General features: G+C 36.1%; 1 protein-coding gene across 2 annotated transcripts in view; it reads right to left on the reverse strand.

Annotated features, from left to right (window-relative positions):
- LOC133304277 (uncharacterized) overlaps positions 1-27516 on the reverse strand; it is an 87773-nt gene continuing 60257 nt past the window's right edge. The window contains exons 38-64 of one of the 2 annotated variants that reach the window (XM_061504286.1): positions 27413-27497; positions 23314-23560; positions 22862-23232; positions 22427-22745; positions 22035-22193; positions 21745-21908; positions 21417-21597; positions 21067-21336; positions 20761-20967; positions 20280-20334; positions 19856-19986; positions 19368-19742; positions 18350-18916; positions 18152-18228; positions 11426-11876; positions 11233-11319; positions 10432-10587; positions 10160-10344; positions 6340-6864; positions 5918-6095; positions 5678-5823; positions 5468-5594; positions 4505-4726; positions 2141-2497; positions 1320-1478; positions 952-1236; positions 1-743 (exon numbers count right to left, since the gene is read on the reverse strand). In XM_061504286.1, coding sequence (XP_061360270.1) covers positions 579-743; positions 952-1236; positions 1320-1478; positions 2141-2497; positions 4505-4726; positions 5468-5594; positions 5678-5823; positions 5918-6095; positions 6340-6864; positions 10160-10344; positions 10432-10587; positions 11233-11319; positions 11426-11876; positions 18152-18228; positions 18350-18916; positions 19368-19742; positions 19856-19986; positions 20280-20334; positions 20761-20967; positions 21067-21336; positions 21417-21597; positions 21745-21908; positions 22035-22193; positions 22427-22745; positions 22862-23232; positions 23314-23560; positions 27413-27497 — 6251 coding nt within the window. In that variant the 3' untranslated portion in view covers positions 1-578. Of the gene's footprint in view, positions 744-951; positions 1237-1319; positions 1479-2140; positions 2498-4504; positions 4727-5467; positions 5595-5677; positions 5824-5917; positions 6096-6339; positions 6865-10159; positions 10345-10431; positions 10588-11232; positions 11320-11425; positions 11877-18151; positions 18229-18349; positions 18917-19367; positions 19743-19855; positions 19987-20279; positions 20335-20760; positions 20968-21066; positions 21337-21416; positions 21598-21744; positions 21909-22034; positions 22194-22426; positions 22746-22861; positions 23561-27412; positions 27498-27516 lie in introns of both variants that reach the window. The other variant, XM_061504285.1, reaches the window with a different exon arrangement.

A 27516-nucleotide genomic window follows, 5' to 3' on the forward strand; every position in this document is an offset into this window, starting at 1 on the left:
ACTTTCATTAATGACGGAGCATATGCAAATTTTCAAAAATGTTTCCTCAAATGGAGGAAAACAATTCAGATTGTATTCCCACTTACAAAGCAGTACATAACCGGCCTTTCCTCTAAAGATAGAAAACTTGAAAAGGGCATGACGGGGACAAGCAGGGTGCTATCTGAGCTGTGTGATTTTGTATATATGTACAATGAAAACTGTTTCCTTCAATATTATACAATAACTATTGGACATGATGCTCAGAGACGGAAAGGAAACTGTCTCCTCAGAGATCGAGTAACTCAGCATTCATAGATTTTGAATCAATTCCCTCCAGCTAACCGTTATTATCAGATAAGATAGGTATAAGGTTCCAGAAACCAGCATTACCATCCCAATCCTTCCAGATAATATAGTGAGGAAAATGCAAAACAAAGATGCCTCTCAAGCTGAACGGCAACTGGGGTCATCTCTGTCTGTACTGGTTGAACGGATGTGAGCAGGAATGAGATCAGACTATAGAGAGAATTTCGGCTGGACTGCTCAAGATACGGCCTTGATTATGTTGAAGGTGATGAACAATGTATAGTGGAAACTCAATCCTGGGGATCGGCACTGCTTCCAAAAGTTGAAGAGGGAGGAGCTAATCCAGGCATCTGCTCGGGGGACCAGGGGTAAACCCCTTCTTTCAGGGTTAAATCAACACTAGAGCCATCAACAAGTGGAGAATATGGTTTTGTCATTTTATTTTTCGGTATTCCCTGAATATCGATGCAAAAGAATTTATCACTCAGAACTGATTAATATTGTGAACAATATATGATGCGTAAGCATGTTTATGACATGGTATTTTCCCGCATCATTTTAGACATGGTCAGTTGTTAGTCAATCACGGGATACCACATATAATAAACTATAGCAATAAACAAATGAATGTTTAATGAAACACATGATGAAAAAGGAACATACCTTTACACCTGGGCCGTAGGTGTTTAATGCATGCGCAATTGAAGAGTAAACTTGAAGAGCTTGATGGGATTCAGGGCTGCATTTTATAATGCGAACATTTTCTTTCATATCCAATGATCTAGACTGCAAATATAAAATGAGCCGTGATGGAGGAGCTTTAGGGTTGTCTTTTTTTCCATGTGTCAGTTCCATTGTACCCAGGTTATCCCACAGTATATCCCATAGTATTGAACATGGATCCCTTGCGGGGCTGAACTTCCTCTGAGCAATAATATTGGATGGTTGCTGAAAATAACAAAAGATTACCATGTAACATTGGATTAAAGAAAATGGATTTTTAGTAATTGTTCTCAATCATGAATACGTACTTGCAATAGTATGACTCTTCTATGAGTGACCATGAGGATTTTCCCTTTTGGAAGCATGAAGTGATCTTCATATGCATCTGATAAGGCAAACTTTCCGCGAACTTTGAATAGATCAACCTGGCCAAAAAATGAACCTGATTCTGCCAACTGCAGTATGACCTTCATGACAGAAGTATGGCAATTGTTTAGAAATTGAGCACCCAAAAGAAAGTCAAAACAAATACAGGAACCAAAAGGGAAAAAGGAAACAAGGCACGTTTCATTGATCGGACTAACAAACAGTAAATTAGACAGAAAAATATTTTTATAACAATGGCCATCCACATATTGAAATTCACTCTCCCTAGCTGCTCAATATCTGGATAACAGCTCTTGAAGCTCAAAATAGGTATTATAAAAAAAAGTTTCAGGTGTCTTTACTAAAGTTTATGGAACGTGATGAAATTAGTTTAGTTGATTGGGGGGTGAATATCATCTTAATAAAGAAAGGTGACGGTGCGACAAGAATTGCATGGATATAGACTAAGAAAATTTGACATTATAGTTATATAGACTAAGAAAATTTGACATTATAGTTATTCTCTGTTTCAGAGTCATAGCCAATGTCAGAAATGGTCAGTAAACCAGGCGACAAAGAAGATGAAGTGAATCCCAAAATTCCAATAAATAATAAAGTACTACTCTGAAGTAGAGTCCTCAATGAGAATTAGCTTTCTTTGTTTCAATATATATCATATAAATATTATAATTAAAAGCTCAAACGTCTAAAAGACAAAATGAACTTCAAGTCTGTGATCTATGGCAAGTTGAACCTGCGGTACCTGTCCTTCAGCTTTGTACTCATTATATAGTCGAAGCAAATTATCGCCACTTATAACACGAGGTAGTCTCCTCCGCAGAAGTTGTTCGTCAGATGTTATAGCAGATGCAATTTTCATTCTCATAGCATTAGCACCTTCAGTCGTTTTTGACAGAAGATCCAGAACTCCACTCACTGGTTGTGCAGCTGCACCAATAATACCCTTCCCAACGCCCTGAACAAAACCCTCAACACCAGAAGATTTTGCTCCTTCAAGAGGCTTTGTCAAAATGCCAGTTACCCCTCTGAATAAACCTTTAGCTAATGCTCCACCTCCCTCTCTTATAACATCACCAAAATCCTCCACACCTTTGCTTTCCTGTCACAAAAAAGTTATATTAAACATAGATATCAGCATCCTATCTAAGCATTACACAAGACCTGATATTTTTAAAACTGCAAAATTAGGAATAACAAAAATAAGGCAGGCAAAGCAATAGCTAAGAGAAGCAATGCCGTATTCCCAGGTTGCTGCTTAAAACTTCAACCTTTAGGTTTAGTGGTTGAAGCTCATGCTTGCAAACTTGTTTTATTAATTATTATCAAATTCAATATAATATACTGGTCATTTTTGCTCTGGACACGATCAAAGGGCTCAGTAACCTTCAATGTAGGGGTGGTGACACTTTATAAGTTAATCATAACATTATAAATGAATAAATTACGCTAGATATTAAACAACTCATGTGCTTTCATTCTACATCTTAAGCTGTGAAAAATAGAAAAGATTTATTTAGATAGTCGAATTTCCTGATTTCTAGGGATAGCTGTTGTAAAATTGTATAGTTCCTGATATTAAGGATATATTTGGCGTGTACAGCCTATATAACCCCTAACCCTTTGTAACAATTGATTATTATTAAGAAAACAAGAAAAAAAGGATTTTTTTCTCCTCTATTTTTGGTGCGCATTCTCACAAGAATTTAATATTAGAGCCTATATGATCAAGTAGTTCAGAGTTCGATTATTGTTACCCCCGTTCTTCTAAATAAAAGTTAAGTTTCAGCATAAGGTAGGATGCGGTTCAACCCTAAAATTTTTTCATGTGAGGGGGCGTTAGTTATAAAATCATTCATATGCTATCACTAAAAAACTTAAGCTTTTGAGAAGGTTGATTTATGACAAAATATTGATGTAACATTTATTTTGGATCCTTTGACAATTAGGAATCAAATAATAAGAACCTATGCATCTTTTTTTTATTTGAATGAATTTCATACAAAATCCAGAGTTAGATTGAAACTCAAATTCATGCTTATGTTAACAATTCAAATTAATCCAATGTTACATCCATCAAGGAATCTTATAATTTTTCAAAGAAAAGAGAATAATCAACCATTTGATCACATACTTAAATTTATTTAAATTTTCTAAAATTTGACATGTAAGATCAACATGATAATCACTTATAATGCAACAGCTGGATTGACAAAATCAGTTTCCATTAGGGGTGGCCAATGGGTGGATTAGATCTGTTAAATTTCTTTTAAGAAAGTCCATCCTGCCCATTATCCAAATAATTTAATCATATGCTAAATTAAATGAGTAATGGTGGTGGTAGCTGTGATAGATAGATTTGGCATTTATTTTTGTAATATCCTAGAAAAATAATAGTAATTTATAATAATTATAAATTAATAATAATAATAAATTATAAATTAGTAGTGATAATATATATATTATTAGGAATAATGATAAATTGTGATTAATTGAATTATTAATTGATTGATCTTTTATGCATTAATGTTTGATTGGTAATGTGATTGGATTATGATGAGTTAACAATCTTTATTTGATTAGATATGATGAGTCAGTGATATTCTGAGCCATAAGAAATTAAAAAGAAAAAGAAAATAAATGTACGAAGCCCAGCCCATGTCTGAGCTCTAGACTTCAGCTATAAATAGAGACCTAGCCTAACCCTTAGTATTTCTCTTCTTCTCCTCTTCTCCTCTACTCTCTCTTTCTTCTTACTTCAAATTTTTATTTATTTTATTATTATTTTCCTTTGGTTACCAACCGCTTCTCTCCCCCAAATCGATTTTCTTCTAGAAGGTAGCAAACACGGAAACCAGGTAATCCTAATCCCTAGGTAGTTGTAGGTTTGTTGTGTATGAAATTTTATTATGTGTGATATATGTGCGAAGGTTATATATTTTAGTATCCGGTAATAGCCCCAACCGTGTAAAATTCCTGTTAATAGGATAGCCGCCAGATTGCAGTTAACATGTTTTTTATTTAAAGATTAATACTCTAAGGATATTATGTCTATCAGATTAAAAATAAGAGAATCATGGAAAAATTGCATAGAACAGCATACACAAACCTGTCTCTGCCGACTTTGAATGAACTTCTTATCCATAGACAAAGCAGCTACACCTTTACTCATATGTCCAAGTGCACTACTTGCATTGCCCAATATGTCAACACCTGAAAGCAGCTGAAGTGGCTGGCCTAGAAGATCCTTCCGGATATTTGAGATAGCCATGCTAATCATAGAACTTTGCCTCATGCACACATTCTCGATAAACCTCTGGTTTATCCTGACCTGGTTCAGAGGTACACATTTATTATTAGCACTAATTCATTATATTCTCCAAATCAAAACTGAAAAAACAAATGGCATAAATCTCAGAATTTGTTATGCCAAAAATCCTCAGCATTTCTAGATACATCTCTGACACTAAAATGCAGAGAAGATACCAGGAGGTATAGGAAATTATTTCAGTTAGTCTCCTATCTGTTATGCACATCTGAGTGCAGTTTCTGTTTCAACTGAAAGTTGTCAGTGATTCTAGTAAAGTCAGAGAGATAGCTCTAACCGTGAGAAAACTGTGGTGTGCTATTTTGTGAATAATCTGATTATATCTCTATGTTAGGAAATACTCTGTAACAGATTTCATTCCTAGAATTAGGCATGTTTAATTGTATTTTTTTAGAGAACACTTATGACAGTAATACAACTTTAGCTTCAGTTTTCAGTTCATGTCTCTCTCTCTCTCTCTCTCTCTCTCTCTCTCATTTTCTTTAGTTTTCCTTTTCCCTAACTTTCCTTTACTTTCCTCAGTTTCCCTGTATTCTCAAACTCTATCAGAAAGTGAGATTATTGCATAATTAGTCAAACATGTATGCAATTACATCTATGTTACATCTATTTATCTGTTTCAAGTTCTCTTTACAAGCATGAGTAAGATAATATTATTTTATGAGCCTAATACTTGGTTGTTATTTTCTAAGCAAAATTTAATCATTTTGTGAAAAAAAGTTAGATAGAAATTAAAATACTTACAGGCATATTTTCCATGTTACCCAACGCAGTCATTAAGGATGCCCAGAACCCAAGAACACCCCTTGGCCTTTGACTTGGTGACATAGCCATTGACACTTTGAATCGAACTTCCGAAATATTAAGGACACTGAAATTCAAGGTAATGTCATATGCAGTTTCAAGGAACCCAACACAGATAATCATGCATTTCCAAGTGAGAGTCTTGCATACCCAATTTGAATGATTGGATCAACTGATACAGCAGTTGTTTGAGAATCATGCAGCCTACTGAGCTTCACCTGCTGGATCATTTCGTGAAGGCGCCAAATAATAGGTTCATGAATGTTTATCAAAAAGGCAGCAGAACTTTCTAGCCCCTGCTCACAAGAAACCAGTCATACAATAAATCAGGAAGTTAATCATTGACACAACTTTTTTGCTGAATAGTAATTATAACATGGTGATGCTCACATGAAGACCAATATATGGATAGACACAAAGATCCAACGATCCATTTGACAGCATTGTAACGGAACATTTCAGGATATAATCAGTTTCTGCCACAACTCTCTGTGGCCTAAAAAGAACTGGCATCGGAGTTAACGGCAATTGGTTGTCCACTTGTAAACCACACATTCTGAGTTCAAATCTGGAACACAATAGAAATTGTATTTTCAAAACTAAATGATTGCATATAACTGGATACTCAGACAGAAAAATAATTTAAATTAAATCTTCTAGGCAAGAGGCCAAGTTTTATTGGTAGACTAGATTATGGATTTGAACTTATTTTCACTAGGAAACTTGAGAAAATAGTTAATGAAAGAAAAATAACCAACTTCTAAGTTCTAACCAATTAAAAGATATAGCTGTTAACAAAATGCAAACCATACCTACTAATTCCAGAGCCCAAACCAGTTGAATATGCCAGAACAAGATTCTGAACAGACAGGTACAAAATTTCCTCAGGTGTATGATCAATAATAGATATCCCAAGCTCAGCAACATCAAAATTTATGTGAAATTCACAATCTGTAATTGACATAAGTTGTTGCTTTTGAGAATCATTCATTAATGATAAATATCTTCTGCTCAGAATGCCTGTAGGTTCAGTTTCAGGCATCCAATCACTGATCTTAACAACATTGATTTTCTCTTCCTTTACAATAGTAACACGCAAGGCTTTGGTTGGTCCATCTGCTACATGGACGGGTTGGTGATCAGAAATTTCATCAATATCATACTTGAGTGATTTCATTGGGTCAGTTCCATCTACCAAGAATTCCAATAAACGTCTTCTACCAAGATCTTCCCACAGAAATGAAGCAGCAGAATTTGGTAGAAGCAGCTGCCAGGAATCACCGGTACCATCAACTTGACGAAAGCGAATGGGCAAGAACATGGAGCGATTTTCAATCCTGTTGACAGAAAGGTACTTTCAAAATGGGAAGAATAACTACACAAATGGTAATACTGATGAAGAAAGAAATGAAGAAGTCCAAGGAAATTTTATTCTTAGCTCTTAATCAAATCAAGATCATGACTACAAGTGGACGAAGTAATGAGGAATGCTAAATCCCTCAAATGCTACTTAACAGGAATAGATTACACTCTTATCTAACACAAGTTGACTCAAAGACAAAGGAAAATAACTGCTTGAAATGTTACAAAACATGCAGGGAAAAGCAAATTCCTATTTTTCCCGTCCTTAATGTTAAAAAATGATAGTATTAAAGAACTCAGAGAGGTATATCCCCCCTTATGGTTGGAGACTGTAAACTAACCATGTTTCAGATCCTCTATACAGATCCTTTGTTGGGGCTCTCCAATATGCCACTAAACTAGACCTAAAATTAGCTTTGTAGTGTTATTTGTCAATTCCTCTCCTAACCCCATTACGAGAGTTCATTGGGCTTAAAAGGTGGACAATACACAAATCTATTCACTTGTGCTGAGAAATTCCACAATATTTATTAGAAGAATGAGGGACGGCAAGGATCAAACTCTGGACGATTTGGTAATAGAGGCTTTGATATCATGTCATGCAACCAACTCTTCTAAAAGTTTAAGATGTTAGGTGAAGGCATATATGAATAATTTTGTATTTTATATTATATTTCTATCAGGTACCTTACACCATGGTCCTTTGTTGCAGACTACCAATCCTATCAACCACTACTCCTCCAAGCCACTACTAAGATGCTGATTGGGCATCAAATCTTGATGTTGACGAGATCAACCTCCGGATCATGCATTTATCTTGTACCAAACCTCACATCTTGGTTGTCAAAGAAATAGTCACTAGTTGCTAGGTCCAATACTAAAGCAGAGTACAGGAGTATATCATATACAGCTGCTGAAATCTTATGGATTCACTCTACTTACAGAGCTAAAGGTTGTGAAATTATCAGCACAGTTTCCTTGTCACATAATCAAGTGCTTCGTTCTAGAACAAAACACATAGAATTGGACACAGAGAAGGTGATAAATATAATTCTCAAGGTTATCCAGATCCCACCACAAGACCACTGTGCAGATATTCTGACTAAGGCTCTATTTATCAGCAGATTAAACTCAGTTTATGATCAATTTCGTTGATCCATCAACCCTGTGTTTGAGAGGGAAATGTTAGGATATGATAGTCGTTACTGTATTTAAACAGCATTCCGCAGTTACAGCAGTATTCTGCATGCGTGCAGTTACTGACAGCTATCAGTCTCTTTTAGTCAGTTACAGACAGTTACAGTTAGTTAGAGTAGTTCTAACTATAGATGTTTGTGCTAGACACTGTAGAACACAAAATAACAGTATCACACTCAGATCTGGACTCAAGAACAAGTCTTCGCTTGCTTAACTACACTAACTACTATCACACTCTAAACAAAAAAAAATAAAATGAAAAGAAGAAGAATATTAGAGAGGAAATTTGGAATTCTGAATCAGAATGTTATTTACTTGAATGTTAATGTACAAATGTATACAAAATATAGACTGATGTGAATAATTACTTTCCCAATAAAGAGCTAAATTTAGGGAAACAAATTTGGAGCAAATCAGAAAAAAGTTTAAACTGTTAGGTGAAAATAGATGAATGGTCATATACTACATTTCTAACATGTTCCCTTAGATACAAAAGTCCTTTGGGCTTGAACCATGGATAATGTATACGTCCATCTACTTTGTGCTTAAATTCAACTTTTTAGAATTTAAATAGGAATGTCAAGGATCGAACTCTAGACCACTCGGTCATAAAGGCTTTAACACCATGTCATGGATCAACTCTTTGAAGGCTTAAACTATTAGGTGAAGATACATTAATGGTTATATAATAAATTTAGAACACACCTTTTCAGAATAGCAATCCTTTGTCCACATCGTGCAAGTCTCTCTTTCTATCTATTAGGTGAATACACATGAATAATTATGAATTGTTGTGCACGAACCGATTGACAACATTAATTGCATATGCTAAAGCCGGTCTAGTATAAGCAATATATTTCAATCTTCATACTAGCCTTTAATACTACCTTGCCTTTTATCAAACTTGGGACTCTCTTCACTTCCCATTTGGTGGTTCTACTCAATAGGGACAACAGTAGCTTTACACGCAAGTTTTCCTACTTCCATAAGGAGATCAAGGGCATATTTTCTTTAAGAGGAAAAAAACACCTTTTTTACCTTAGATTTCAAAGGTCTTTAATTTTGAATTCACCAATCCAAAGAGAGTTGGGTCATAGTGAAAGTGGTAGCCCAAAAACAGGGTCTTTGAGCACAATGAAGGCTTATGCGACAGCTTGGCCATAATGAAGATGGGATAAGCAATGAAGGTGATGTGGCGATGATTGAAAAAAAGATAGACTAGGTGTAACACCCCAAATTTCTAACAATTTATAAAACATTCTTTTAATAAATAAATTGTAAAAATTCACGTTTTATATAATTATGATAATAGAAATATTGCGGAAGCTAATCTAAAACTAATTTGGGGAAATGTTACCGCCACACCTGTACAGGGACAAGACAAGTGCAAGGCTAACTCTATTACATTCAAATAAAATCTAAGACTTCATTTTTATACATAATATTTATGACTAGCTAGAAATCCTGAGTCACTGCCCACTGCTAGTCCGATCCTTTGGAACCTGTTTCAAAGAAACTCTACTCCCCCGAAGGATCATTGCAGACTGCAGTCAAACAAACACAAAAGTCAGCAAAGCTGGTAATCCCAATCAAAATACAATTAATGTAATTAATAATCAAATTAAATCAAATATCAATATATATAATCAAATAGTGATCAATCAATATCAATTCCACATTAATCAAATCAAATATCAATATATATAAAATAATAATCAAATTAATATCAATTCCATCATATATTATTTATCTTTATTAAGTTCATTTAGTGTACTTAGTGGGAAGAGAACCATGGTAAACCCAGGAATAAGAGAGAAAAAAAAAACGGATTAAAGACATACATAAATAAATATATATAGATTAATGTGAATAATTGTTTTTCTAATACAAGCTGATACTACAAAACAAATAAGGAGGAAATCTGACCTATAATAAGTCATGTACTCCCTATAATCTATCCTATCATTATCTGTCTAACAAAAGATAAAAAAACGAATCTATAGTAATTACACAATTTTTTATATTTACAACAATTATAATGGCTCATAGAGTAGAAAGTGAGAGAACAAAAACCTGTAAGGACTCGACAATGAATTTGGACGAAAAATAACTTCAAACCGGGATCCCTTTGCACCAGTTGTTACTGCTACCCTTAATTGCATTAGGTCATCTCCAACATCTTTTTTCAAGCTAATGCGCATTGCGCCTTCATAGCTCACACTAAATGGTGTACTCCATTTGTAGCCATCAATACGCAACTGAATGAATATATGAACCTTTATAAGATAGAAAACAAGCCAAGAAATGTAAGTAGGACAAATATTTTGAAAATCAATAATTCACACCTTCAATAGTTCAACTTTGGCTGATGACTGCCACCCAAAGGGTTTTGGAGGATCAGTAGGATGAATCCATACAGCTGACTGAGTATCACATTGCTGCAGGCAGAGACTACATCCAACCCTATTAATGAACATTGTGTGTGGCTGGAAATGAACCACCTGGACATCAAAAAGCTTGACAGTTTAGTTACTTACATCTGGTATGGGGCTGGTCTTGAACCACGCGATATGCACTAGCCATTGATAAAGTTATAGTGTGTGTTTGGATAGGCCTTTTTTCCCCCTAAGAAAAGCTACTTTTAAAAAAAATAAAAATCTTTTTGCACAATTTTATGCGTTTGGGTAGCAACTTTTTAAAATAAAAAGATTAAAATAACGAAGTTAAAATGGTTTATTTTTTTTTTTTTTTTTTTTTAAAGTCAGGATTCTTTCTAAAAAAGCAAAAGTCAAAAAAAAAAAAACAGAAGTTAAAAGTTAAATTTTTTTTTTTGAAAATCTAATTTTACTCCAACCACTCCACCCCACTACCACCACTACTGCCACATCATTTTTAGTAATTTTATATATAAAAAGTACATATTAATTTTAACATTCAAATAACTTTTTATTTAAAAGTACTTTTTATATATTTCATACAAATGTAAAATAGCTTTAACTTTTAAAAAACCATTCTAAAAAAGGCACGGCATAAAAAGTCTTTTTGTCAAAAGCCTATCCAAACAAACCCATAGACATTACCAGAACGGACATAAGAAGATAAACCAAATAATAATTTACTGAAGGCAAGAGTATAGACACTCCAACCTTTGTTCTGTCTGAAGTCATTTTCAACAAAGCTGAAAGCTTGTAGTAAGATCCATCAGAATTGAAAGCCTTGACATCAATACGTTCCTGCAAGAGTTTCAATGAACATTATATACTATGGAACAAACATGAGGAAATACTAATGCATTGCAGAAAAGATGAAGCAGTTGGTTTGTCCATTTATGAATAACACCTTGTTTTCCAATTCAAGCAGAGAAATCCCAGAGCTGTAAACTTCAGAATGGCGCATAGAAACAGAAATGCCCAGCCTAGGTGACAAGTATGTATCTTTCTGAGATTGAAACATTGTAACTCCACTACGACCAGCATAATCTTGTGGAGAAAGCATGCTAGGGAATGGGCTATTGTCTTCAATTACTTCAAGTACTTGTAGGTTTCTCCTTGAAAAATGCCTTTTATCCATTGAGCTTATGGGATTTTTCAAGGCTGTCTTGGCAGACTTAACTGCCCTAGAGAGAGAGACAGAATCCATCTCTGCATTTTCCATAGGTTCCACTTCCACCACACGATATGCCAAAGCTAGAGAAGAATCATTGACAATCCAATAAGGGACAAAAAGTCTTAAGGTTTTTGGTGCAGCATTTGTCCCACCCATATCATGTTCAATGCTCACACGCAATTTCCTGCACAAATGTTGATGGATATTGTTAGAATATATGAATCATATCTCAAAGTATCTTGATTGTATCTTCAAATAGTTTAGAACATCTTATATGATCTCTAAGGAATACTTCTCTTATTTATTTATATTTCACAATTTATTTCCTTATTTTAATAGAATTTAGAGTCTAATATTAATATAAATATAGATAAGTACTTTGTAGATTGTTTCGCATCATAACATATCAAATTAATACCAATTTCATATTATTCACTTTATTCTCTATTTTCTTGTTTCCCTACCTAAACCTCTATAGTTTTGACATGGTATTAGAGTGGTACAATCCTCTGAGATCTGTTCCATCACTATTCCGCTATCGGGTTTCCTAAAATCAGAAACTCAATTGTAATGATGTCATTATCACCATGATTATTTTCTTCTCATCTCTCTCAACAAACCAGTTGTGGTCACTGCCCAATGAAAAATATTTCCAAACCCATCATGCCCACTGCGCAACGGTTCTTTTCTCTTCGCTAAGCCTTAATAACAGTTTGCCAATCCTATCGTGCCTACTTCTAACAGCGCACTGCCAGGCCATCAACTTTTTCAGCTACGGAAAAAATTTCCCAACCAAATTTAGAAACCCCCATATGTAAAACACCTTAACAAAAAAATAAAAACGCCCAGTCTAGGTCGTCCAGATCTCAGACGCACGCCGTCATCTGCCTCCACGTTGTTGGACTATTGGTGCCTTCTTGCCATCAACCTTTATTGCTGATTCACCGGCCTTCATCACATGGTTTTGGAACCACCCTTCATTGTTTAACCCTAACTGCTTTCATTGCAGCCCATTGCGCGTGCCTTCATTGCGCTTGAAGATCCATTGGTCACTGTCCTTGAAGACTCATTGCCACCACCACAGTTTGCGGCCACCTTCCACCTATTACGCCTTCGATAACTATTTTTTGCAGAGCCTAGATTATATAATTTTATTATTTTCCTTTTCAAAAGGTCCATTTGTAACAAGTGTGAAACTTAGTAAGCTTTAACTTGAAGGGGTGTGAGAATATATGAAAAATATCACGATATCTTGATTGCATATTAGAATAGTTTAGATTATCTTATATGATCTCTTGGGAACTTTTCTTATTTCTTTATATTTCATGATTTATTTTCTAATTTAAATAAGGATTTAGAGTCTAACATTTGCATAAACAGGGTTAGTGCTTTGTAGATTTAAACACATCATAACATATCAAATGAATACCAATTTCATATTATTCACTATATTCTTTCTTTTCTTTTGTCCCCACCAAAATCTCGATAATTTCAACAGATATGATCAAAGCTATGATAAATATTATGCTTACAAAACATGTTAGAGATATATTATAAAACCATTCATGTATCTTTACCTAACAACTTAAACTTTTGGTAGAGTTGATTAATGACACTGTATCAGAGCCTTTATGACAAAATACTTCACCTCTAAGAGCAATATTATAAAAGAACATCTAATATTTGACTATGGAAAGGTATTTAATAAAGCGCAAAAGCATATACTAACTTAAAGAAAATTTATGTGATTTAATTTTTTTCTTTAAAAACAAATTACATACTGTTGTAAATATGGAAAATTTGTTATTATTTGTTTCCTTTATTAGCTAGATTATGTTTTCTTATTTCTTGGGATTTAGGTTTTGTAAAGAATCAATTTAACCCAAAAGCTTAAGCTATTGGATGAGGTTACATTAATGGTTTTATATATCTCTAACACGCCTCTCATACGAGAGCCTTTTGGGCTTGAAGGGTAGACAATATACAAACTCATCTACCTGTACTAAGAAATTTCACAAGAGAAAGTGGGGGAAATAAGGATTTAAGTCGTGATCACTTGGTCACTGAAGCTCTGATACCATGTAATGCACCAATTCTCCAAAAGCTTAAGCTTGTGGGGCGAGGGCTTTTTAATGTTTTATACTATTCTCTAATACGACCCCTTACACGAGATCCCATTGGACTTGAAGGGCGGATAATGCACAAACCCACCTACCTGCACTAAGAAAATTCCCCGAGAGAAAGTGGGGGCGGTGAGGATAACCTGGGACACGAGACTTTGATACCATGTAAAGAACCAATTCAACCCAAAAGCTTTTGGGTTGAATTGGTTCTATACAGGTTTATTCCTTTAGGCCCATTCTTTGTACCTATTTTTACACAATAGAAATAGCTCTCGATCTAGGAGCCTTTTGCTTCCGCCATTGCCGCCTTCAGAGCACACTCTTTTATGCCTTTTGTGCATTCAAGCCATCGCCTTTAGTGTGGATTCTCTCATATAAGCGATGTGCCTCCGCTGCAATTTCCTTTCCCGACAATCTCCAGTCACTAGCCACCACGGGCCTCCATGGGAAAAAATTTCCGACAATCTTTTAAGATTAAAAGGATATTTTTTGACTCAAAATCTCAAGATTTATCCTTCTACGGCTATTTCACATCCAAACGGCCCCTCCAAACGTGTCAAAACACTTCATTCGCACCTTCTCCCTCCGATAAGCATACTTTCTTGTCAATTACAACTTCGGCAACCACACATACAACGTCGCAACCTCCAGATTGGAAACTCCCTAGAAGCCCATCAACTTCGTTGGTAATTACCTGTTGAGATATATAAAACCATTAATGTAGTCTCACCCAACAGCTTAAGCTTTTGGGTTGAATTGGTTCTTTACATGGTATCAGAGCCTCGGTGTACCGGGTTCGATCCTCACTGCCCCCCACTTTCTTTCTAGTGGAATTTCTTTCTTCGCATAGGTAGGTGGGCCTGTGCATTGCCCACCCTTCAAGCCCAGTGGGCTCTTGTGTGAAAGGGCGTGTTGAGATATATAAAACCATTAATGTAGCCTCACCCAACAGCTTAAACTTTTGGGTTGAATTGGTTCTTTTCATTACCCATTCCCTTTCTTGTGTTGCCTTCTCTTTTTTCGTCCATAGGACATCAATGCATCCGCTATGAGGAGCCTGAACACACAAAAGACGTATGCTTTTGCCTTCTTAGGAAGCAACATGTTCTAGAGAAGCTTGGTAAAGTATCCCAATATGTGACTATTCGACGAGAAGTTCTTTGGCTATGTCTGGTAAGATCACACACCTTACATCTCTTCTTACTTCTTGCACTGACTTAAAAATTCATGAATCATGGATTCTTGTGCAACTAATAATATGACTTGTTTAGCTGAGCCGTTTCTTTCATATCACCCATCAAAGCCTACTGAAGTCTATGTTTCCTTCTTTGTTTGTGCATTAATCAATTGGCTCCTTCCATTGTGATTTTTGTGAGCTTGCAAAACACCATCATGTGCCCTTTCCTTTAAGTTCAATAAAAAGTATTACTCTTTATACTCTTATACATTCAGATGTTTGGGGCTCTTCTAAAGTGCAAACTATTTTAGGTGCTAAGCGGTTTGTTTCCTGCATTGATGATTGTACTTGGGTGACATTGATATTCTTGATGAAAGACAAGTCAAAAGTACCATAATTGTTTATTCAATTTTATCACATGATCGAAACACAGTTTGGTTAGAGTATTAAGCGATTAAGATTAGATAATGATATAGAGTACATTAACCAACGCTTGTCACAATTCATTTCAGACAAGGGTGTGATTCATGAGTTCACAAGTGTGGACACCTATCAACAAAATTGGGCTGCTGAAAAAAAAACCCGTCACTTGCTTGAAGTAACCAAAGCATTATTTTTTAGACATGTTCCCAACTCCTATTAGGGAGAAGCCATGTTAACTGCAGCCTATTTGATCAACCGCTTACCCTCTCGGGTGCTTGGCCATGTCAATCATATTCTTTCCATGATATATTTCTTTCTTTTTGTTCCAATTATGCAAAGCCTTCAATCTCGGGTCTTTGGACATGTTGCCTTTGTCTATATTCATATACAGCACCGGAGTAAATTGGAACTCCGAGCTCTCAAGCGTCTCTTCCTTGGTTATGCTCTCAATAAAAAAAGGTACAAATGTTATCATCCTTCGAGCCGTAAGTTCTTTGTCTATAAGGATGTAACTTTTTATGAAGATGAATCCTTTTTCACTCGTCCTCCGCATCAGGGGGAAGGCGGTCCAGAAGCTTCGTCTATTTTCTTCGAGTCCGAGTCCCATTTACCTTTGCCCAACTTTCCCAAGTCAAACTCTATTGAATCTGTCCCAATTACTACACAATGTGATAATGAGCAGGAAGACTTGAATTGACGAAGCGGATAATAAGTTAGAAGACTTAGTTGATGAGGCTAGTAGTTCATCTGATGCTTTAGCTAACATGCCTCCACTTTACAATATATAGAAGGCTAATCTACAGAAGGCTGGAACACCCCAATTATTGTATAAGAAAAAGAAACAATCCATACTGTCCCACCGACAACTACGATCGTCTGAACCATTGGTAAGTACTGGATGCACTACTATTTCTAATCCTGATCCTAGCATTATAAATCCTAATGACTCGTCATTTCCTTAAGGAAAAGGAAACAGATTTATACCCAACATCCTATCTCTCATTTTGTCTCATCTAAGAAACTTTCAGTGTAGCATAAATTTTTTATTTCAGCACTCATTCCATCTCAATCCTGACATCAGTGCACGAAGCATTAAAATATGAGAATTAGGTTCAAGCCATGCATGACGAGATGAATGCCTTGGAGAAAAATATAACATGAGAAGTTGTTGATAAGCCAAGCGGAAAGAAAGAAGTAGGGTGCAAATAGGTTTATACTTTGAAATATAATTTAGATGGGACTCTTGACAGCTATAAGGCTCTACTAGTAGCCTAGGGTTACACACAGACATATGGTTTTGATTATGATGAAACATTTGCTCCAATGGCCAAAATGAACGCCGTGAGAGTCTCATTGTCCTTGGCTGCTCAATTTGATTGGGACATGAATAATTAGATGTGAAGAATGCCTTCCTCAACAACGAGTTAGAAGATGAAGTTTACATAGAAATTCCACTGGGATTTGACTCTACAAATGGAGATAGCAAAGTGTGTAAGTTAAAGAAGGCTCTGTATAGGTTGAAGCAACCCTATTTGCTCGGTTTGGAAGATTTACTAAGGTCATGTTATCATTGGGATACCAGCAGAGTCAAGGAGGCCACACACTTTTCTTTAAACATTCCCATGAAGGTAAGGTCACTATTCTCCTAGTTTATGTTAATGACATTGAATTTGAAGTTAAAGATTTTGAAAAATTAAGATATTTTCTAGGAAGAGAGGTTGCCCATTCAAAGTAGGGAATCTTCATCTCTCAAAGAAAGTATTTTATTGATCTCCTTAAAGAAGGAGGAAAGCTTGAGTGCAAACCTTCTAATACTACTATTAAGTAGAATCATTAACGGAAAAATGACTAGGAAAACCCTAAAGTTGATAAAGGGTAATATCAACGGCTGATAGGAAAATTGATATATTTGGCTCATATTAGACTTAATCTAGCTTATGCAGTTAGCATTGTTAGCCAGTTCATGCACAACCAAGGGAAAAACATTTGCATGTAGTAGAAAGAATTATCCAATATCTTAAGGCCACATCAGGCATTGGACTATTTTATTCAAGAGAGATGGAAAACTATCCTTAGAAGTTTATATTGATGCCGATTATATTGGATCTATGATTGATCGACGGATCTACCTCGAGATATTGTATGTTTCTTTCTAGAAACCTAGTAACATGGAAAAGTAAAAAGTAAAATGTAATTGCTAGGTCGAGCGCAGAGGCAAAATTTCAAGCCATAGCCCAAGGTATTTGTGAACTACTATGGCTGAAAATTGTTCTAGATGATCTCAAAATAAAATGTTAAGAACTATGAAGTTACTCTATGATAATAAGTCAATCATTGCTATTGCGCATAATCTTGTTCAACATGGCCGAACGAAACATTGAGGTTGACCATCACTTCATCAAAGAGAAAACATAGTGGATTGATCACTACTTCATATATTACTTTTGGTCGCCAACTAGCTGATGTCTTTCACCAAGGGACTTCCCACTGACAAATTTTAAGAATTTACTAGCAAGCTGTGAATGATAAATATATATTTCTCAGCTTGAGGGGGAGTGTTGTAAATATGAAAGATTAGTTATTATTTGTTTCCTTTATTAGCCAGATTATGTTTCCTTATTTCTTAGGATTTGGGTTTATTCCTTTGGAACCATTATTTTTCTATAAATATTGTAATCCTTTGTACCTATTTTTACACAATAACAATAATATTTCAAATTTCTTTTCAAGTCATACCTTCTACTTTGCTGGTGAACCATCCAGAAAGATGAGACATGATTTGAGAAAGAAGGATCCAGTACAAGAATGGGGTCCTGAATCAAGGAATCAAGGAAAGAACATGAAGGTCAATCAAGTATCTTGCAATAAATAAACAGTTACAAATAAAAAATTTCTTAATTATACAATAAAGTTCAGAGCTAGATTAGTCATCACCTTTTCCATAACCCAACCACCCTGCACAGCCAAAGTAAGATACAAAGGTTTCTGAATATCGGCGGAATAAATATGTACACTTTGACGAGAAGATATGACACCATGATGCCGCTTAACACAATTTCCTTCCTTTGTTTTCTCTGAGATCGAAATTTCAGCAGGACAAGGAAGCCGGTTCTCCAATTTTATAGGAGAGTTGATAGATATTCTCCAATCATATACAGGTACATTTAGTTCAGTATTAAGAACTGAGGCATCTGTACCCACACTAAGCCATAATTGTTTATTTCCATTACTAGGATTACAGCACAGAAGTATATCCTTTTTCTCAAGCTCATTCAGCTTCAAAGAATCGGGTGTCACAGAATTCTGTCTAGAACCTTGAACTAAAAATTGGTCTTTGGTATATATATAACTTGAACCGACAGCTACAACACGACCCCATGAGAATGAGGGCTGAGAATTATCAAAATGAGGTCGAACTTGCAAACATTGGTCAGAGTCCTTGGATGTACTTCTCCAAGATAAAACAGCAGAAGCTCCAGGGTGCACGGTATTTGCTACGCTCTGCAAGTATTCTATACCTTGTTCAGAAATTTGTCTTGTACGAATCCAACGCCTTCGACGCACAACATCAGAGGCTGATTTTGTTGAAGACTTTGAAGAAGTAGGAGGCCATCTTAAGTTTTTAAGGTCAGACCCATATGCCCAGCCTTCCTTGTCAACATACTGAAACTTATCTATGGACCAACCTGACGCCCATTTCCAACCAGGAGGAAGGGGAGGTTCAAAGAAGTCCTTCAAAACAGTGCAAGTAAGGATTATAACCAAAATGATGGTATCTTACGTAAGGAAGTAAATAAGTGAGGACAGAAAATATAAATATACCAACCTTAGATGAGTACGAGGAGTCCCTTGTGCTCCAGTGTCCAGGATTATCATACGGCACACTTGGCCAATTGTTACCCCAACCAGATGATGGCTGATAATACTGATTTTGAAAGACTTCTTCAACTACAGTATTAGAACTGTTTGCTCCAGGTGAGGGATCATAACCATGAGATGCATGACATGTTGAAATATTCAACATCACATCCGAATCATTCACTACTGTAACAAGACCCCTGAAAATTACATGCTTCTTTCCATTTTTCATCACAACTTCCATACCAATATATTCATTCTGTAATGATTTTGGAACCACTGAAAGTGGAAGCAATGATCGAATACACTCCCACTCATCCTCAGGACCAAGCCCCACCCAAAAACCTATGTCTCTATCAGCAACGTTCTCAATTTCCATATCTTTTGGAAGGTTAGCAATTGTGTTTTTTTCAAAATAGGAAGTTGAAATAAAGAGGCACCCATCATGCATGTCTTCAACATTGCTTTGCTGAACCTGCAACAGAATACGAGAAAAAAGCAAAAAAAAAAAAATCTAAATATTTAATTTTATCAAAAGGACAAATTGTGTTAAAATGATGATGAAAAAAAATAGTAACTAACCATTCTACTGAGTGGATATGATCTAATATTCTGAACATCATACGGTTGATGAAACATTCTCACTGAAGGAATCTTCTTTAGAGTATTTGCTCCATGTCCAACAGAAAAAGAAAGTGCACCCACAACATCCCCTGCACGATGAATACATGAGTTCTTAGGAAAAAGCAAAAGCAAGCTGAGTTGGAAGAAAACATAAACTCCAACATGGAAATAACAAATTACAATTACTAGTTGGAAGAAAACATCTGACATGCAAAGTTTGAATAAAGTGACTCCATTAATCAGATAAACTGAACCTATGCACATTTGACTTTGTATAAACAAAGTCCGACTGAACCAAGCATCCTAGACGTATACAAATCTCTCAGAACAGGGCATCCATGACATATACAAAGTCTCACTGAACAAGGCATACAAGAAATACCTTTTCCAGCTTTTGCAGCAAGATTCGTAACCTCTATCTCCAACTTAGCAGGGGCCTGTAACAAATTTCTCAATGTAACAGTAAATGCAGCAAACTCTTTAAGTATGCAAGAAAATCATAGATGAATGAGGTAATTTATGCACACACACACATACACACACACACACACATATATATATATGGGGGAAACTGCCGATTGAACAAACATTTCAAGAAGACCAAAAAAAGAGAAGGTAATAAAAAGGAGAGACCCCAAGTTGAATGTATAATAAAAAAGTATATATATGAAATAACTGTTGCCTAAGCAAAACAACATTTTCTAAAGCGATGTAATTATCTTCTGGTAGACCATAAACTTCATATTGCGAGAGCACAGTTTCTGCTCAAGATTTTTTATTTTTTAAATATATTTCAGTTAATGAGAATCTACAAATAAATAAGTGAAGCAAAACTATAAACTAATCATTTAATAACACAATACCTTTCGGGGAACTTCAAATATGAAAAGTTCATTCCACTTTACTCTGCCTTCATCCCAATCATTAATTCTTGATACTACAGGCTTCACACACTTTGTTCTTGCACTTTGGGGAAAAAGCTTTTGCTGTTCTGATGCTTGACTGTCAACAATGAGACGCAAAGCACAGAAGAAGTTATGGCTGTTACCATCATCAATGATAGGTAAACCCTACAAAAATTGAAATGAATCGATTTTAATCTTCCAGATAGGCAGGGAAATCAGGAATGTGGTCAGAATTATGTATAAACCATTTCAACACATTATGACCTTGGCTTCAAGTATCTGTACAGCAACATAATAACGTGCTTCCCTAGATTCATCCGCAACATTTAACCTATTTGAAAACCTAGGAGGTGGAATCCACACAGAAGCACAATCGCCATGATGTAGCTTGTCAACTGTATCTACATCATGTTCAACTTTTTTGACAAAAATGTCACACCCAAGTTTATTTTCTATTATCACAGTCTGCAAGTCATCCTCATCTAGTGCAGAAAAAGTTGTATTTTCTCCTTTGCCTTGTTGACCACCAACCTCCTGCAAATGCAAACAGTTAGCAAGGCTTTTAAAAGGCATGAGCTTTAAAGGAAAAATGGATAAAGTATTCAGAGTTTGACCGCATTTAGCTTGGATGCTTTCTGTTCAAGCTCTAACTGTCTTCTCCATGAAAGAATGCTTCCCACGAAGGATTCAAGGTTTGCTGCACTGAGATTTACATTCAAGATGCTGGTAGCAGAAATTCGAACTCGCTTCCCAAGTCCTAATGGCGATTGTACATTGGTATCAAAAGTTTCAAACCTAAACAAGTTAGAAAGGAAACATCTAATCATTGGCATATTCTCAACAGGACTGGCTCATGACTAAAATTTAAAGCAGATACTGGACAATTAGTATACATTAGCAATTAAAATATTGTATGAAAAAACTAAATAACTAATCAATTACTTGAATATTCCATCGAATGGCTCCACAAGGGGCTCCCATGCCTCTAATTGTGCATTGAAGGTTGAAGCAACAATTGAAGAAATCAGTACTGCATTAATCCCATCTAGTCCACCGTGTGTTGCAAGCTTAATATTTGTAATTGTAGTGTCAAATAGGGGTCTCATCTGAAAGGGTAGTTGAATTCAGTGTTGAATTTATAAAAAAGAATCTTCTGTTACTAATTTTTTTATCATTGGTAAATAACTGGGAAAAGAATGTCAATTGTTTCATAATAGGCATATAGAACATACCATTCCACATAAGCTGTCCAAAATCGTAAGGGAAAAGCATCGCAACTTCAGCTCAGCATTTATGTTTTCCCGATTCTTGGGCTTCATAGAATCACCAATTTTGTAGGCCAATCGGCTTGATGGTTTTTTAAGGTCAGAACGAGCAAGAAAAGTGCATGCCTGCATTAATGTAGGATGATAATCAAACTCTCTTTCTTTTTTATCTTTTTGTGTGTTGTGGGTGTGGGGTGGGGGGTTAAATCATGTAATCACAGCTCAACAACTACAAGCTTTTCCACAGCATGTGAATCAAATTAACATGCACCACATAAGCAGGTATATTTGTTTCAACTTTAAAACCATTAACATTAGATTTTTAGAGTGTGTTAACTGAAGTGCAAGTAATGATTGACCTGATTTTCAACTTTCCATATGCTCCAACTTTGAGGAGCCCTTGAACTTGAAGATCTCAAAAGAGGCACCTCATGAATGTTTGCTTGGCTTACAAGATCCATCCTTGGGCAGCAAAACAAATCTGCACGTGGGGCTTCATCTGTTCTGGAGACAACACATCCCAGAGAAACATAACCAGGAGGAGCTATAGGATACCAGAAGAAAACTTCATCAAACCCTTTCCCTACAATATGGGAAACTCTGGTAAATTGAACAGGTTTTGAAGAGATATCAGGATTGTCATTCTTGAAGATTATTCCCAGTGGAGGAGGCTCTAGGCTGAAAGGCAGGAAAGAGACAAGATATCAATCCCAACAAAAACATGAAGTAGGTTAACTAAAAGATAGATAATAGAAAGGTTAAAAAAAAAAGCCTAAAACATAACAGGGTCTAACCCTTCAGTAATGCAATCACCCAAAACAGCATAACCACGATGTTCGATAGGTCGCCAAATGGAGACTGGGCGACGGAGGTCACTACCTTTGTCCCACCAAATCCTTTCAAAGTTCGGTGTAGACTTATAGCAGTTAGTTGCTTTTGAAATGGACTTGAGAATATCCCATCCAGATGTATTCACACTTTTGCTTGTCTGCTGATTATTATTTTCAAGTTCAGAATTAAAATCTGACACTGGACCGATCAGAGGAGCTCGAATTGAATTCCAGACAAGCAGATAATTTAAGTTATAACATATGTCTTTGAGAGGGCAACCAGTTGCAGAATGTGCAAAAAATGAGCCAATAGCATTATCAAGGCGCCATATGCTAAATCCAGATCTGAATTGATTGTTTGATGGGATATTAAATAAGCAGTCTGAATATTTTGCTGATGTCACAAGATCAGAACGTAAGCAATGAACAACATGATTTGGTGGTGGTTGGTTCCCAACATGGGCTACACAGCCTAGTGTTGTGTACCCTGGGGGCGCAATGGGCATCCAAAGAGAACAATCACTGTCAGAAACAGAATGGCCTTCACCTCCACCATGCCCTAGAATATTCATGAATGACCCAATAAGATGGAAATCAACAGGCTTCCTTACACGGCCATATGTGTTACTTACTGCCATTACAGCCTGTGAAGGAGGAATTGGCCTGAAAGGACAATAAAATAAAATATTACCACAGCAAGAAATCAAAATAGTTCAAAACTTATCATATCAGAACAGGGGAAAAAAAACCACAATTCACAAATGACCCCACTTGCAAAATAAGTGAATACCATATATCAGAGTATATGCAGTAGTGAACCACTGCTGCAATGTTGTACTACTGCTAGTAACTACTGTTAGTTAAGTTAGCTCACTATTAGTTCTGTTAGTTCAGTTAACTTAGCTGTCAGTTGGTTAGCCAGTTAGTTGCTACCTGCTAGTTAGTTACAATATCTGTTTCAGATCTGTTATTCTGCTTTACAGCTGTTCAAGCAACTATAGCCCTATAAAAATCTTCATTGTGTTTCAGATCTGTTATTCCAAGACTATTTCTCCGCTATTCTCATTTCTTTCCTCCACTCTCCTCCATTTTCTCTTGGTTTCTATTATGGATTCATAGCCCTATCCAGGCCTGATCGACAACCAATGGCATCACCACAAGATCAAAATGAAGCTGTGTTTGCGCACACACCTGTTCCTGGTGGTTCTACCACTAAGAATCAAACTTAGATTCATTCCAAAACTGCAAATCAGAACAAATCTGCTCGAGTGTTGTTTTCGCACTCAGTTTTAGTGAACCTATTTCTTGATGTGGAAGCAAAAGGTTGAAGCAGTAGTCAAGGCACATCGGCTTCATCTGTGTATTGCCTCTAAGGAAGACCGAGCTATGAACAGAATCAATGAGACTTATCTAAAATTGGAGCAGCAGGATCAGATGATGTTCTCTTGGCTCCTCTCCTTTCTCTTTGAGTCAATCCTTACTAGAGCTGTTGGTTGTGTTCATTCATTGCAAAGTGGGGAAGAAATCCTCAACTTTGTCTATTTGCAGATGCATGCCAGAGTCTAGGAAGCTCAGGTCTGAACTCCAAAATATGAAGATCTCAGAATACCTTCTCCGCATCAAAGCTCTTGTAGATTCACTCATATAATAACTCAAATAATTAATTACATTAAATAGAGAATAATGAGTAATTAAGGGTTAATAGATGAAAAGTCTAATTTAAAGCTAAGTCACTTTCAGGGAAAAAGTGCAAATAATAAAAGTGTTGGGTTAAAAATACAGTTATGCAAAATGGGTAAGACCCAAAATAAATTAAGTGTGTGACACACCTAATTGGGACCCAACCCACTTGAATTTGAATTTAATAGGCAAAGGTGTGTTGTAAAAAGAGAGTGGACCTATGGGCAAAATAGTCCTTCCCCTTTGAAGATATCGTCCAAATATCTTGAATTTCTCTCTCCTCCCTCCCTCACTCATTTCATCTCACGGTCCCCCTCTTCCTCAATACTCACCATTTTCATCTTCTTCAAACATCGTATTCCATCGACCAAGAAAGAAGAAAAGAGAGAAACTATCTTCATCTCCTTCATCCTTTCTTGGAGAGACCCATAGTGGGAGCAAAGGACACCCAACCATACCTCCATCTCTCTTAACCCAATACCATGGAAAAGTCCTCTTTTCTTACCATTGTGGTGGCCATTTCTGAGGGGCTAGGAAGGGGGAGAGTCGGCCTTCCATTGAAGCTTAAAGCTTCAACCATTCATACTCAAGGGATTAGAGGTAAGAACTATGAATCTTCTTTGGAGTTTTGAGAAATTGATGGAACTATGAATCTTCTTTGGAGTTTTGAGAAATTGATGGTTAAGGTTTCATGGAAGAAATTCGGGAGATTTTGGATTATGTTGGGGTATGTTGATATTGATGGGTATTGTGTGTACCTTTGGTATAGATGTGTTGAACCTAGTAGTGATTGTGTTGGAATCACCATTGGAGCCTCTTTGAGAATTAAGGCCTTGTTCTTGAATTTGAAGAAGCTTGGGGTAAGTGTCTCACATTGGTTTAATGATGCTTGAGTAATGGATTAGATGAATTCATGTGTAGGTAATATTGTTGACTAATTTGATTACTCATGATAGATGACCATAGGTAAATTGATGTTACTGGCTTTGGAAGTCATAGAGCAGAGGCTTGGGAACTAATCACCAAAGGTAAAATCTTGAGCCTTGGGATTAGTCCCACTTGTTGTTCCACCATGCTCCTTTGGAGTTATGGTTATGGTATTGAATGATTAGTTGATTGTTAGTTGAATGGCATAGTTGCATTCATATAGAGTTGTTGTGCAATGGTGTACGGACCAATGAACAAGCACTAAGGGCTAGATTTATGGTTAGTGTACGGGCTAACGTAAAATTGAATTCTTATATTGATGAATTGATTATTTAGTTCTTTGACCTTTTGAACATGGATATGGACTTCTCTTGGAAGTTCCATACGAACACTAGCTGTGAGGTACGACTCATTGGAGTAGTCCTAGTATACTGGGTGCACAAGTTAAATCAATTATGTGTTTCCTCTGTTTATATGATGCTTGTTATGCCATGTATACTAATCCTTCTTGCGGGAAATGAACTCAAGGGTAAAGGAATCCTCCAAGGATCCAGAGTTTACTGAGATTGTTATCTCACCCTGTTTGGGGATTATGTTTTAGGTGCTCTAAGTGAAGAAGTTAGGACTTCTCAGGGCAAGAAGCCTACTTAATGCATGAGATCTTATGTTTTTGGATTATGGCCCATTCTGATGAAGTGGCATGATAGGACCATTATCTATCATAACTGATGAGTTGTATATTTTGTCATAATTGTATGTACATGAGTAGTGAAGCCAAGTGTGATGTAAATCTTGATTTTTGGTTATATTTACATCAAGATGGACAGACTTTTCTTAGTTTTGGATTCAGATCTAGCAAATGTGAACCAACCTTATTCAACAATCGCCTATCTTCTAACTATATCCATATTCTTGTGTATGTTGATAATATTGATGTCACTAGCAATGATCCTCAGTTGATCCAGTAGCTTATCACTAAGTTCAACTCATCTTTGTTCTCAAACTTATGACTATTTCCTTAGTGGTGAGGTCAAGCACCTTCCTACTAGATCTATTTTGTTATCTCAGTCCAAGTATACTAGTGACCTACTTACTAGAGCCCACATGGTGGATGCTAAGGGTATTTCGACCCCTATGCCTGCAGGGTGCAAGCAATCAAGACATGTGGCTGATCACATCTCAGATCCTCATATCTATAGATCCATCGTAATGTGCAAGCAATCTGTATTTTCCGTTTCTTGCATTCCTAAAAATGATCTTTAGCATTTTGGGATACTAATAATAACAGTTTAGAGAAGGGAAGGGAGGTTGGAGCGGAATTTTACCATTGTAATCATGGCATTGTCTCTATGCTGACCTTTTTCTTCTCTTTTGACTTCGTTAACAAAAGAAGAGTACTATTAGAGGTATATAATATCTTCACCTAACAACTTAGGTTTTTGGGAGAGTTGATTCATGATATGGTATCAATACTGATCGGTTGAGAGTTCTATTCTTACCGCCTTCATTCTTCTAATAAAAAGTTTATTTTCAGAACAAGAAAAATAGGCCCATTTATTATCCATGGTTCAATTCCTAAAAGGTCTCTTGGCATGATGGGCCTTTGCATTGTTCATACTTCAATCCATAAAGGGTTTTTGGCATGAGGGAGGTGTTAGAGATATAATATAAAATCATTTGTATCTTCATCTAATAGAGTAAGCTTTTGAGAATGCTGGTTCATGACAAGTACGATGCTACAGATAGGATAAGTCATCATCTTAAATGATCATGATATTTTTTCCTGATCCGACCTTCACTGTTGACCAAGTTGTATACTCCTATCGTAGATTTCTTTGGCATGATCAAGAGAGTGAATTATAGAAGATTAGAATGCAAACAAGGTAGACATAAAAAAAGAGAGGATACCTTGATGTCACACAATCTCCTAATACAACATAGTTTGCAGGAGCTCGAGGCCTCCAAAAGGTAATATTGCTTTTGGGACCAGTCTCTGCAAAGTAGAGAAGACT

This window comes from Gastrolobium bilobum, unplaced genomic scaffold (assembly GCF_033153095.1).
Source record: "Gastrolobium bilobum isolate Gb01-03AN ecotype WA unplaced genomic scaffold, APGP_CSIRO_Gbil_v1 utg15463, whole genome shotgun sequence".
In the NCBI taxonomy this organism is placed as follows: domain Eukaryota; kingdom Viridiplantae; phylum Streptophyta; class Magnoliopsida; order Fabales; family Fabaceae; genus Gastrolobium; species Gastrolobium bilobum.